The 12677-nt window shown below is 35.7% G+C and overlaps 1 protein-coding gene and 1 long non-coding RNA gene across 4 annotated transcripts; both read right to left on the reverse strand.

Annotated features, from left to right (window-relative positions):
• Positions 1 to 7109: 7109 nt before the first annotated feature.
• On the reverse strand, positions 7110 to 7680 carry LOC147547390 (uncharacterized). The gene is made up of 2 exons (XR_015238587.1): positions 7571 to 7680; positions 7110 to 7368 (listed from the first exon to the last, which is right to left on the reverse strand). It is a non-coding gene; the product is annotated as an uncharacterized LOC147547390 (long non-coding RNA).
• A 599-nt stretch (positions 7681 to 8279) lies between these two features.
• LOC147547391 (uncharacterized) lies at positions 8280 to 11485 on the reverse strand. Of its 3 annotated transcripts, XM_086671744.1 has the most exons (4): positions 10187 to 11416; positions 9033 to 9194; positions 8803 to 8944; positions 8280 to 8545 (listed from the first exon to the last, which is right to left on the reverse strand). In XM_086671744.1, the coding sequence occupies exons 2-4, from the start codon at positions 9093 to 9095 to the stop codon at positions 8436 to 8438; spliced, it is 315 nt and encodes a 104-aa protein (XP_086527870.1). In that variant the 5' UTR covers positions 9096 to 9194; positions 10187 to 11416; the 3' UTR covers positions 8280 to 8435. The 3 variants fall into 3 exon arrangements, with proteins under 3 accessions (XP_086527870.1, XP_086527869.1, XP_086527871.1); XM_086671743.1 differs by having other exon boundaries at positions 9033 to 11485; XM_086671745.1 differs by having other exon boundaries at positions 8821 to 8944; positions 9033 to 11401.
• Between the last annotated feature and the right edge of the window lie 1192 nt (positions 11486 to 12677).

Consider the following 12677-nt stretch of genomic DNA (forward strand, 5'->3'; position numbering starts at 1 on the left):
TCATCTCGATCTTTGTACTCTAACATAAATCTATCTTCTTCAAATTAGTCATTTGAAGAAGAATACCAGTTGGAAACTCACCATTGAAGTTGTTGCTTGAGAGATTAATCTGTTCTAAAGTAGAAAAAAACCTTGACTGTTAGGTAATGAACCACTGAAACTGTTGTTAAAAGATCAAGTTCTAACATATTAGGACAAGAAACCAGAGGTTTTGAAGCGACCTGAGCAACAATTAGGGGGAAAATCAAATGAAGAACCATGTTCTAGAGGGAGATTTCAATCTGAGCAGCAATTAGGGGAAGATCAGATGAAGAACCAACTTCGATTTCGCTGTTGAGAGAGACAAGATGATCGATTGATAGAGAAAAGATGGACGAGAGAAAGAAAGAAATAGAGAGAGTCGGGACAGGCAGCTTAGTTTTCCCAAACAGTGGGAAAACCATTTTACCACCTTGTTTGTGGTAAAATATTTTTGAAATTTTTCCAGTCTTTTTTTCTCCTAAGAAAGTGATTTGTCATATTTTGTTTAAAACTTTACATGGGAGAGATAATGCCTAAATGAGAGTTTGACCTAACAGCGTCAAGTCGCCTGCTAACAACTTTCGGGCAACCTAAGCTCCAAAAAAAAGAAAAAAATTATTTTGCTGTTCTTCATCTGGGTAGGTCGATGATCGGCGATGTTTGAATTCTCGAGCGTTTGACGGAGAATAAAAGGGTGCCTCTAACCAAACTTCGTATGTTTTGATCAAGTCTTGGGAGCAAAATACATTCTCTTTAACAAAAAATATACATTGCGATTAAAACTTTCCTTGACATTATTGATGGTGCGATGGCAGACTGGTCTCGGGACGGCCTTGAGTTTTTAGTGGTCCGAAGTCAAAAAGAAAAATGTGGCTTTGTATTTTATAAGTATCTTATATATTGTTCGCGCCTACGACCGAATGAACACTCTATTTTAAATGCGTAAGAAATTTAGAATAACATTCACGTTAGAGAAATTCATGAAACTAGGTTATTATTGTTAAAGTAATTTCCGAGTGAAATTTTTTGAAAACTATTAGTAACATTTTTTGAAAAGTTATTTTGAACTTTTAACAAAATTTGGAAGAATTTTATTTCTATGGTAGTTAACATTTCTTTTTATAGAAAAAAAAATTAGGATGAAGGAGAGATAGATGTTCGAATTATCTAACAAAAAAACGATTGAATGTTAAAGAAGGAAGGTGAATGCTGTCTAAAATGTAGAAAATCAAAATTCGTTTCCTGTTTCTTTAGGAATTTCACCCAATTTTTCTAGGCATTCTATTCACATTGTTATTATACATATATGTATGACTATATATATATGTATGTTAAGTGAGATATGACATATTACCATATATACTAGGCATGACTTATGCCTCCAGCACATACTGTTTTGTTACGTACTCTACCTGAGTTAAACAAAAGCTGCGAGAAAATATTCTCCCGTGAAAAATTAACCTGCAATAGATAAATTTCTTTCATATATTCAAGAATCTCCTTGTATCGAGGGCGAAGAACTATGAGATCACCCCATAATGAAAGGGGTGACGGGGATTGTACCATTGGAACCTTTTTTTTCACTTTTTTTCTGGAGGTCTGGGTAAAGTTGCAATCAATAGGATTTACCTAATCTTCCCTTTCCGAAAGGAAGAACGTGAAGTAACTCCATATGAAATCATAAATGGTTAAGTGTGGACTCCATTAGTTGTTGAGAACAATTAAGTTGTATCGATTTTGCCGTTTTTCAACTGTCTGATATTTTGTTCACTGCATAATTGACAAACACAAATTCATAGTTAGGGGTGAAACCGGTCCGGGTAGACCGATTTTTTGACATATTTGAACGGGTACCTATTATAACTGTTCGGTTTTTATATGTAAAAAATGCGACCAAAAGCCCGTTCAAAATAAAATTGACCACCCATTTAAAAACCTGTCTTTCGGACATGTTTTTCGATTTAAACCTAATTTAAACTTCATTTCGGGAACAAACCTTGCAAGCAGGGCCGGCCCTGGCCCAAAGCGAGCAAAGCCTCGCTTTGGGCCACCAATTTTTGGGGGCCACCAGCTATGTAGTTTGTATGAAAATTTTAGAGACCCCATGAGTTTTTAGTAAATGGCCCATAAGATCCCGACCCAACAAAGGAATGGCCGAATGAGTGGCCCCATCCACCCCATCCCACTTCCCCAAATTCCTTGGTAATTAGGTTTGACTTCCTCTTTCCTGTACATGCTACAAGCTGCAGCCCACATACCCACTTTTTTTCTTTTTTGGTTGCAACTATTACTCTTTACCCTAAGCATCATGTATCTAACTAAGCATATCCTCTAACTCACTTTCTAAACAATTTAACCTAAACTAATATCCTCTAACTCACTTTCTAAATTGTAAAATAATTTAACTTAAACTAATACCTTTTACCCTAAATCACTTGTAAGTTCTACATAAAAAGCTACAACCCGAACTTTCAAACTTTGTTTTTGTTCTTTCTTCAACTTCAAAATTCAAGACAAAAGTCATTCTATTTTCTTGACTTTAAAACCTAAAACAATCTTGATTTTTCTTCTTGCAAGAATAGTTCAGACAATTCCAATAGTACGAAGAGATTTTTGGTTTTTTATTTGATTTGCATAAGTTAAATTCCGAAGATGCTGGTCATTTGAGAAGTTCATGTGCTTGTCTTGGAGTTTTACACTGACGACTTTCGGGAAAATAAGAAATAAATTCCGGAGTATAAAATTTTAAAAGGAAATTGTGAATTTTGACCAATTTTTCGGGGTACAAATTTTAAAGGGAAACATAACACTTTTTCTTCTTCCCCATCTCCTACCACCAACACCAAATCCGACCACCACTTCCATTTATCCTTATTTTCTCTCTACTTCTCTCTATCCCCAATCTCCTCTCTCTTTATTTAATCCGGCGAAGGGAAAACCGATATAGTTTGGGAATTTTCCAAACTATTGTCGTGTTTGGCGATTCTTTCGCCAAATACAACTAAAAAGCGATAGGGAGAGAAAGAGAGGGGGGAGAAAAGAGCAGGGGAGAAGAGAGAAAGGGAAAGGAAGAATGAGAAAAAAAAAACAATGGTTTGTGATGATAGTTGAAGGAGAAGAAAGATTTTAAAAAAATGTTGAAGGTTGCCAGCAATGGTCGTTTGGCGGCGGCTATTGCGGAATGGATAAAAAATGGTGGTAGTGTTGTGGAGGATAAAAAAGAAAACAAACATATTTCACTCAAAATGGTTTTCCTCTAACAATTAGAAAAAAATTAGTCAACTGAAGTTGACCACTTTTTAACAAAGTTTTTACACCCCGTTTTTTTTTCCATTTTTCGCCGCCCTTTACAATTTGCTATGATTGAAGGGGCCACATTTTGTAATCTCGCTTCGGGCCACCAAAAACTCAGGGCCGGCCCTGCTTGCAAGGTCTGTTCCCGAACAAATCTAGGTCTGTTCGTCGTACAGACCTAGCTCCGGCCAAGGGAAACCCCTTCGCCGGAGTATTTAGAGAGAGAGGGGAGAGAGAAAAAAATTCTTAGAGAGAGAGAGAAGAGAGAAAATAATTTGTTTTTTAGAGAGAATAGAGAGAAAATTTTAAAAAAGATTATTTATTTTTTAGAGAGAGATGAGAGAAAAAATAATTTTTTTTTTAATGTTGTAAGGTCGCCGACGACCTTCACCGGTGAAGGCGATGAGATGGCGAGAAGATGAAGTGGAAGAGAGAGGTGATGAGATGGAAGAGAGTGAGGTGATGACTGGTTAATGGTGTTATAACGGTAACTCAAAAAGGGGGTCATCTGGGTATTTTTTACAAAGTAGGGGGCTAGGCAGGAAACTGGTCACAAAGTAGGGGGCTAGGCAGGAAACTAGTCACAAAGTTGGGGCCTACCTATATGGGAAATAACCCTAAAATTAAATAGAAAATATAAAGTTGGGGGCCATCTCACCTTTCTCTCTCTTTCTTCACCTCACCTTTCTCTCTCTCTCCACCTCTCTCTCTTTCTCGATCTCTCCACCTCTCTTCTCTTTCTCTCCGTCTTCTCCGACAAGGTTGTCGGTTGGAAAATCTTCCGGGCGACGACCTTAAAAGAAAAAAAGTTCTCCTCTCTCTCTCTCTCTCTCTCCGGCAAAGGGAAACCCCTTCGCCGGAATGTTCAGAGAGAGAGAGACGAGAAATTTTTTTTTTTTAATGGTTGAAGATCGTCGGCCGGAAAATTTTTCGGTCGACGACTTTCACCGGAGAAGAGAGAGGAGAGGTAAGGTGGAGAGACATGTGAGGTGACGAGAGAGGTGAGGTGGAAATTTATATTTTCTATTTAATTTTATTTTGAAAAAATATTTATAGGAAGGGTTTTTATGACATTTTCATTAAAAAAATGAGTTATATTTGAATTTACGAAAATTAGGAGGCCATAATGAAAGCTAGTCACAAAGTAGGGAGAAAATAAGAAATAACTCTTTTTTTACGTCTCATACTTTTAACCACACGAAGAGAACTGGACCGAATCAAATAAGATCTTTAACTAAAACAAAAAAACACCCATCAACACAATTTACACAAACGTTCTGTTCTTGAAATAAAAAACACAGGTCAATATTCATCATAAAAACTAATCAATCTAAAACAGCCAAAAATCGAAACAATACTTGTTAGCGGGTGAATATGAAATAATCCTAAATTGAAGCACTAAAATACTAATCAATCCCTAACATTTCATATGATTGAATTAAAAAATGGATTAAATTAGATCACAATTTCATTTATGCCAGTAGGAGAAAACAGTTTTTGTTCACTTATATGGGGAGACCAAATCTTTTGCCCAAACTGCCACTTGGTCAAATTATTTTGGTCCAAGCCGTCATTTACTCCTATTAGGTTGTCCAATAGGCCGTATCAAAAAGCATGTTTGTGAGAAAGCAAGAAAAGTTTAGGACGAGAAAGATTAAGAAAAGGAAGCTTTGTCATTGTTGCTCTGGAGAATTCAATAAAACTCATTTTGTACTCCATAAAATATTATTGTTTCTCTAAAAGTGGCATATTCATATTGGAGGGGAGATTCTTTGCTGCTAGCTAGACCAAATTATTTTGGACCAAACATGCATTTCTTTGTCAAGTAACTATTTTTTTTTTGTTCAAACTCTGCCGAGTAACTTTGTTATTGTGCACAAAATAAAGAAACCATAACTTAACAAATCAAGGTGTAGGGTGTGGTATGTCGATATTGTTAAGATTGGAAACGAAAGTGGTTGTGGATCAAGAACATCTTAAATACAAAACTCAATCTTAAAAATTTTGAGTGTCATATTGGAGATTTAGATTCTTTAGTTAAAAACTTTCTCACAAGCAAGACTTCATTTGAATATTTTAGATGATGTGGTAGTGAGAAGACACTATATTTCTAAAATGACCTCTTGATATATATCTAATGTACACCTCACTATTTTTAATATTTAAACTAATAAAAGTTAAGTCTCCATATATTTCAAAATAATTAATTAGTTTTTTACAAAATAATCATATACTAGGTATAACCCGTGCCCGTAGGGCACGGGCAAATGTTTTTTATCACATCCCAAAGATTAAAATGACAAACTATAACCAAGTAAAGCTAGCATTCAACCTTTTTTTTCCTTACTGCATCGTTATTCTCTTACATTTGAATCATATAAGTAGTGGTGGCCAACGGGTCGTGCCGACACGGAAACGGACCGGCACGACCCGTTTATTTGAGGACACGGAACGGCACGGAACGGTCCGTTCCGTGCCGTGCCGACCCGTCACGGGTCTGGCGTGCCGTGTCGGGGCTGGGATTTTAGAGCCCCATACCCGTTAAACACGGCCCATTAGACACGCAGGAACGACACGGAACGGATCGTACACGGCACGACCCGTGGGCACGGAACGACACGGAACGGAAATGGCAACAACGACACGCTAGCAACGGCCCAATTTAATTATTTGAATTTTTAAGAATTACTTAGGGTGTACTAATATTCTAATGTGTTTACAAATTGTTAGATTTTCATAACAACTACTTTATATTACAAAAAGAAAAAACATTAAAAAAAACTTGAATTAAAAAAAGAAGTAATACTTAAAAAGAAAAAGTAATACTTGAATTTAACAAAAGAGGTTTACTTTATTTTTTTTACTTAGATTTTTTTTTTTTGAAACAAACTAAAACTCTTTTTCAAAAAAATAAACAAATAAAGTGGTAAAGATAGTCCCACACCTAAACCACAAAAGGGAAGTTTTATAAGGCCTCCCCAATTTTGTTAAAAGGCGTCCCCATGAACCATTTTACTTGTTAAATTATCACTGAGGGGAGGCCTTTTAACAAAAAATGAGGGGGCCCTATAAAATCTCTCACCACAAAATATAAAGTAAATGTGAAGAATCTTTATACAACTCTTTTCCAATAAAATAAACAAAGATATGACATAAACTCTAAAGTTTTTGTACATCACAATTTTTTACTTGAAAAAAATGTAATGTTTCTTTTATTACTTTTTTTTTGACAAGTAAAAAAATTATTTATGAATGGGTCGGAGCCACGGGAACGCCACGGAACGGCCACGAGAACGACTACAGGAACACCACGGAACGACCACGGAAACGGCCAGAAACGCAACAGAAACGCCACGGGAACGGCTGGGCCGTTCCCATGGGCCGTTTCTGTGCCCAGACCTTTGTGGTCTGGGCACGGAACGGAACGGCACGGCTCAAGCCGTGCCTGGCGTGGCCGTGGCGTGTCTGACACGCCACAGCTGCCAAACGGGCCGTGCCGGCACGGCACGGCCCGTTGACCACCACTACATATAAGTATGAATTATTAATTTGACTCGTTAATCAAGCAAGGCATCTTTTTCATCATTGGGTAGTTGCTCTCATACACCGGAATCAATAAACATAAAATGAGAAAGAACATGTAACATGAGATCAATTATCTACATGGTAAATGAGAAAGAAGTTTACTCATGTAGCTAAAACAACTCTTAAACTACATACATAAAAATCACAACCTATGCATTTATTTGTGAATGAAACCCATGTCTGAAGTGAAATTTAGGATATTAATGCAATTTATTTCGCTCTGAATATAATAGATTCCTATCTGAAAGGAGTAAACACCAAGTCTGATAAATGAAATTCTGCTTCAACTGGTGAGCCAAATTTACGTCTACATCAAGGCCAAGAAAATTAAAAACAGAATATCAAAAGACCACGGTAAAAGTATTCTTAAGAGACAAATTAAAGAAAAGAAAAAAAAAAGGTTATGTTTAAGTGAAAGATCTTAGAAACCCAAAGATCATCAATTTGTTTCCTGTTTCATCATCTTGCCTGTTGAAAACAAAACAAAAAAATTGTTACGGATTTATCTCTTATTCTTGTGTAATGTATAAAATATAGAATAATGCTAACATACTAAGTCGCCTATCTGGTTTTGTGTTCTAACTAAGGGTTTAGTCTCTGCTAAAACTCTAAAAATGTGTTCTTTCATCTGATTTGGTTTTCTAGTCTCAAAAACACAAACATTACCCACTTCAATATTGTTATGCCAAGAAAGCAGACATCGTTGTTGCTCCAGTCTTGTTTGTACCATACCACACAAGCCGTGCTTTCCCATTTCAGTTCCACAAAGTCATTTCTCCGCTTGTATTTGGAAGATAGGAATACATGAATGAACTTGCCAGAGGTTGAAATGTGACGAATAACGAATTAACATGGTCATATGCTTTCTAAACCATATATAGTCTATACTCAAGCCAATAGCAAACTCACAATATGGAACACAAAATAAATGTGGGATGACCGCATAATAATCATCATATAAGGATTTTTTGATTTAAAATTTTAAGGTTGTTCCAATGCCCTAGCTAGTAATGTCCATTAAAATTTGCAGAGTTTAGTAACAATTGAAGAATTCAATTCAGAGAAGTTGTTGAAGACCATCTGATATTGATTTTGTCGCAAATTTTGTAGTCTTTATATTTTCAAATTGTATAATGATTGTAAGAAATCCTATTTTTTTTTATGTAGCAATTCTAATACTTAAGTAATTTATTTTCTAATACTATTTTGAAGATTTACGTTCTCAAATATCGGTTTGGTTTGTTTTTGTGATTAAGAAATTCAATAATTTCAATAAAAAAAATGTCTACTTACGAGGTCTTTTGGTAACAATAGGTACACTACTTTAGATGCGTAAAATGTTCAATGAAGTGTGCTGCAGGCATGGGTTATACCTAGTGTTTTGATAAACTTTCATCTCTAGAGATATTACTCCATAGCTTTGTAGTTCAAATCTTACACATAGACAAAAAACACATATGAGCTCTTGCCAGTTGCATACACATGATATCACATTGAATTTCTTAAAATCAAGCTTCATCTATCTTGTTTAAACGCTAGTGTACCAGTCGATAGTTACAGTTGCGATTCTGCTTAAAGATCGTAACTAACTCTATGCGCCATTTCCATCGAGCTGTCCATGAGAAAGGAGGTGTGCCATGTATTGCTGCATGACCATTGAAACACCATGTATCAGTAAAATCCAATTATTTGGTCTAGCACTATTTCATATTTAAAGTGAGCGTGTCTAGCTTTAGATGTTAACGATTAGAGGGTTGCTCATGAAGTTATCTTGAATCACAATCATTATTTGTCCAAAACATCATTTACGTTTTAGTATCTTTCGGCTCAAATTTGTCCAAAACATCATTTTTCACCATGAATTGACCAAAGTATGCAGAACCCAACAACAGTTCATCTCACCTTTAAGATCATACTTACACAGTGGTATGCATACAGCATAAGGCTGTTTTCCTTGACGTTCAAAGTGCTTAGCCATCACAGAGAACTTTATCGGACCCCAATCTTCTAGTTCAAAACAATTTTCGAGAGCAGCTTTATATAACTGCAAGTACATTTATATTATTCAAAAAGAAATTTGAAAACAAACATATAAGCGGTGCGGTGGCATATAGAAAATCATAACATGATACCTTTGCTGTGTCGGCTAGTAATTCTGTCCCAGCCTGATAAGTTGCATAAAACTGGATAAACATCTTAGAAAACTTTTACGAATTTTGACCATACACGTCTCCATTTTAATTATAAAAGTGATAGATAAACTCAAGTATTGTTTGTGTACGCTTAAGTCAAGACTGAAACCAGGGGTGGCCCTGGGCCAAAGCGAACAAAGCGTCGCTTCGGGCCACCGATTTTTAGGGGCCACCAAGACATTAATTTCATTAAGAAATATATAAGAAGCCCAACTCTATAAGAAAATTATAAGGACTCCATTTAACAAATGTTAAGTAAAAAGAGCCACCAAATTTGATGATCTTTAAATGAATGGCGAGCCCCAACAGTTTGTTTTTCTTATGAAACAAAAATGCTTTTTAAATATCCAAATCATGAAATCCCAATATCCCTTTCTTTCTTCAAGCCAAAGTGCCAAACCAGACTGCTTATTCAATTTCTAGAAACAAAGTTTATTGTTTTTCGTTGTAAGTTGTTTAGTTTCAGAAGTACAAAGAAATATTTTGTTTTCTATTTGAGTTAAAAAAGTTACCCAAGATGATGGTGATTTAAGAGATTCATGTGGTCGCTTTGAAACCTTTTTCAAGCATAATGAGTCATATGACATAGACGAACTAGATTTATTTTCTGAACTGAAACTGTTGAAGCATTTTTTACCGAATGAGATCAAAAGACCAATTAAAGTACTAGATTTTTTGAAAGATATGAAAGGTTGTTACCCGAACACATGGGTTTCTTATAGAATTATGTTAACCATACCAATTGTTGTTGCCTATGCAGAAAGAAGTTTTTCTAAGTTGAAGTTGATTAAGTCATATATTCGATCCACTATGTCGCAAGAACAGTTAAACGGGTTAGCTATATTATCTATTGAGAAGTATGTGGCTGTCAGTCTTGATCATTCGACGATTATTAGTGACTTTGCATCGAAAAATTTAAGAAGAACAAAATTCCAGTGATTGTAATTATTAAAAAAACTATTTTTGTTATATAAATTTGATGAAAATATTTTGTGGTACTTACGATTTTCATGTAATACATTTACAATTTGATAGAAGGGGCCACATTTTCAGACCTCGCTTCGGGCCACCGAAAAGTCAGGGCCGGCCCTGACTGAAACGAAACAATAAAATCCTGTGTATGATACTATTCTTCTAAAATTCTAAATTCTAAGAATAGCTTTCCGTTCGTCATACAGGCTCATCGTGATGTTCAAAAGTTTTTTCAGTTCCTGCCCAAAGATAAAGTGTTATCCGGAAAATTATTAGAAGCAGTACCAGAGTCCAGAATAACTAAGATTCAGTTACGCGTGCTTGACTGAAGTACAACGATATCTTTATGCTCCAAAATAACACAAGGCTGAGTCCACGAATCTTGAAGTTTGTGCTATCCAAAATGAAAGCGATAGTAAAAACTGAAGACAAATATATAAGAACAATCATATTAAGACCACCGTTGTGTTTATTTCTGATCGGTTAAGTTTAACTACCATAATTGATGGTCTTATTTCTTCTGCAAGAAAGAGCCATAATCGTCTAAGCCCATAGTTACAAATTTTACCAAACAAGGCATATTTATTGTCAAATCCTTGATATATCTATAGCCCTATCATATTCTCATACAAAATTAGTGTATAAATAACATTAAGTAGGAGGAAATGGACGATGGGTAATTGTCAATCTCACTATGTATTGAAACTCAGAAGTCACCCTTAAGTTTTTAACAATCTATCAAAGGAAAACACAAAAAAATAAATAAAGAGCTAGATTAGAAAAGGAAAACATACCCATATTCCATTTTTCCGAATTCAGGCGGTCATCAGCCTCAATATCCTTGGGCAATACAAAAATAACTATACCAAAAGAAATATTCCTCATTGAGGAATTTTATCGAACACTTTTTATGCAACTTAAAAGAATGAATCTTCATGTTCCGAAATTAGAAAATTTTCCATCTTCTTCTTTTCATACTAACATGGTGATCTTCATAAAAATTAAAGATTCAGAACTGCAGAAACATTGACGAAATCTAACTTCCATAATTTCATTCAATACCCAGAAAGAAAGAAATCCAGAAGGCAATAATCATTTCATCAAGAACCTAAAGATTGAAAAAGAAAAACAAAACCAACCATTTCTTCTCACTTGAGAGCTAAACGATTAAGCGTATGATTTTTATAGAGAGAAAGATAAATTGGTAACGTGCATCTTTTGGTCGACTTGGGTAAGGAAGGAAAGATAAATTGGGAAGAAGGGTCTCATTAATCTTGGGTGATGAATGGAAGATTAATTTGGTAACGTGCATCAATAATCTGTTCAACAGTCGATTTGGTAACGGAAGGAGCAGAAGGCAGATCAGAGCTTTCGTCCAGTTGAGGGAAGAAATTAGACGGTGTAGATCGACAAACGGTGGAGATGAGTAACGGTCCAGATTAATCTTTTTATTTACCTTCTTGCAATGAGTGGGTGAATAAATTTGTATTTTTTAGGGTAGGTAATAGATCAAAGGGTGTGGATCTTATCAAAATCACAACGAACGACCAGATTTGTTTTTCGATTTGTCCCAGTCAGCACAAAACATTGTGTTTTGTTATATAGATGTAAAAAAAATAACTTTAAAGATTTGGATAGGAGATAAAATGGTGGATGATCTCTATTTTGTCAATTAAGAGTGAGAATCTCAATTGAGAGTTGATACATTGACAAGTAGAGAATTTTTTTTGAATCTTTCATGGAGAAATAGTCCAAGGAGCTTTTAGAACACCAATTCTGACAAATTAGCTATGGATGGCGTCCACTGTTGGAATCGGTACCTAGCTCAAAAGTAGCTGGACCTGTTTTTGGTTAATTTGATGTACCTATATTCGTTAGAATCTCGAGCAAGACGTCTCGTTGGATTCGTCTCGTCGAGCTCTTGAATTTAGACTCAAATTTTGTCCAAATCCGATTCCGTATGAGTGAGTTATTACAAAATTCGTTTGGTATGGATACCATTAACTCAAAATCGGGATTTTGAGTTAGTACCACATTTATGAAAGAGGAAATGGTTTATTTCCTTTTATAGAACCTTCCATATATTTATCGTATGTTCTTTAGAATAGAAAGGTGACTCACGTGGTTTGCACCACGCAAATCACGCACGCGCACGCGCGGCGTGGGCGTTTAGGGCGCTTTAGAGGCGCCCGCACGCACTTTGCACTTCGCATCGTCGCGAGGAGCGATCAACATGGCACCCGAAAACCAACAGACAAATATGACTGTTGGGAAGCATCCATTCTTTTCTAAGGCACCTGTCTGAAGTGTCACCAATACTTCTATAAATACCAAACAGAATACAGCAAACAAAACACGAAAGTTTTAGCATTCAAAGTTACAAGAGCATTTAGAGTTTAAGAAGTCAATTCATCTGTCGTTCTTACTGCTTGTTCTAAGTTCGCACGCTTTCAGAAAAACGAAGTACTCTTAGTCGTCACACTGAAAGGTACAACCGTTGTATCCTCGGAGGCAAACACCTTACTGGTTTTAGTACTAATACCAGGGTGTTCACTGTGTTAAGGAAAGAGACAACTCGACTCGGCTTTCTCTCTCTAACCTTTTAATTTATCA

Source organism: Eschscholzia californica, unplaced genomic scaffold (assembly GCF_041429995.1).
Source record: "Eschscholzia californica isolate CP2 unplaced genomic scaffold, dmEscCali1.0.p SCAF_3, whole genome shotgun sequence".
Lineage (NCBI taxonomy): Eukaryota > Viridiplantae > Streptophyta > Magnoliopsida > Ranunculales > Papaveraceae > Eschscholzia > Eschscholzia californica.

Excerpts from the sequence above, each read along its gene's own strand:
- LOC147547391 (XM_086671743.1), bottom strand. The coding sequence starts at position 9,095 with ATGTTTATCCAGTTTTATGCAACTTATCAGGCTGGGACAGAATTACTA. Across the intron at positions 8,945-9,032 it reads TACTAGCCGACACAGCAAAG|TTATATAAAGCTGCTCTCGA; the intron begins GTATCATGTTAT and ends ATGTACTTGCAG. Across the intron at positions 8,546-8,802 it reads GTGTAAGTATGATCTTAAAG|CAATACATGGCACACCTCCT; the intron begins GTGAGATGAACT and ends ATGGTCATGCAG.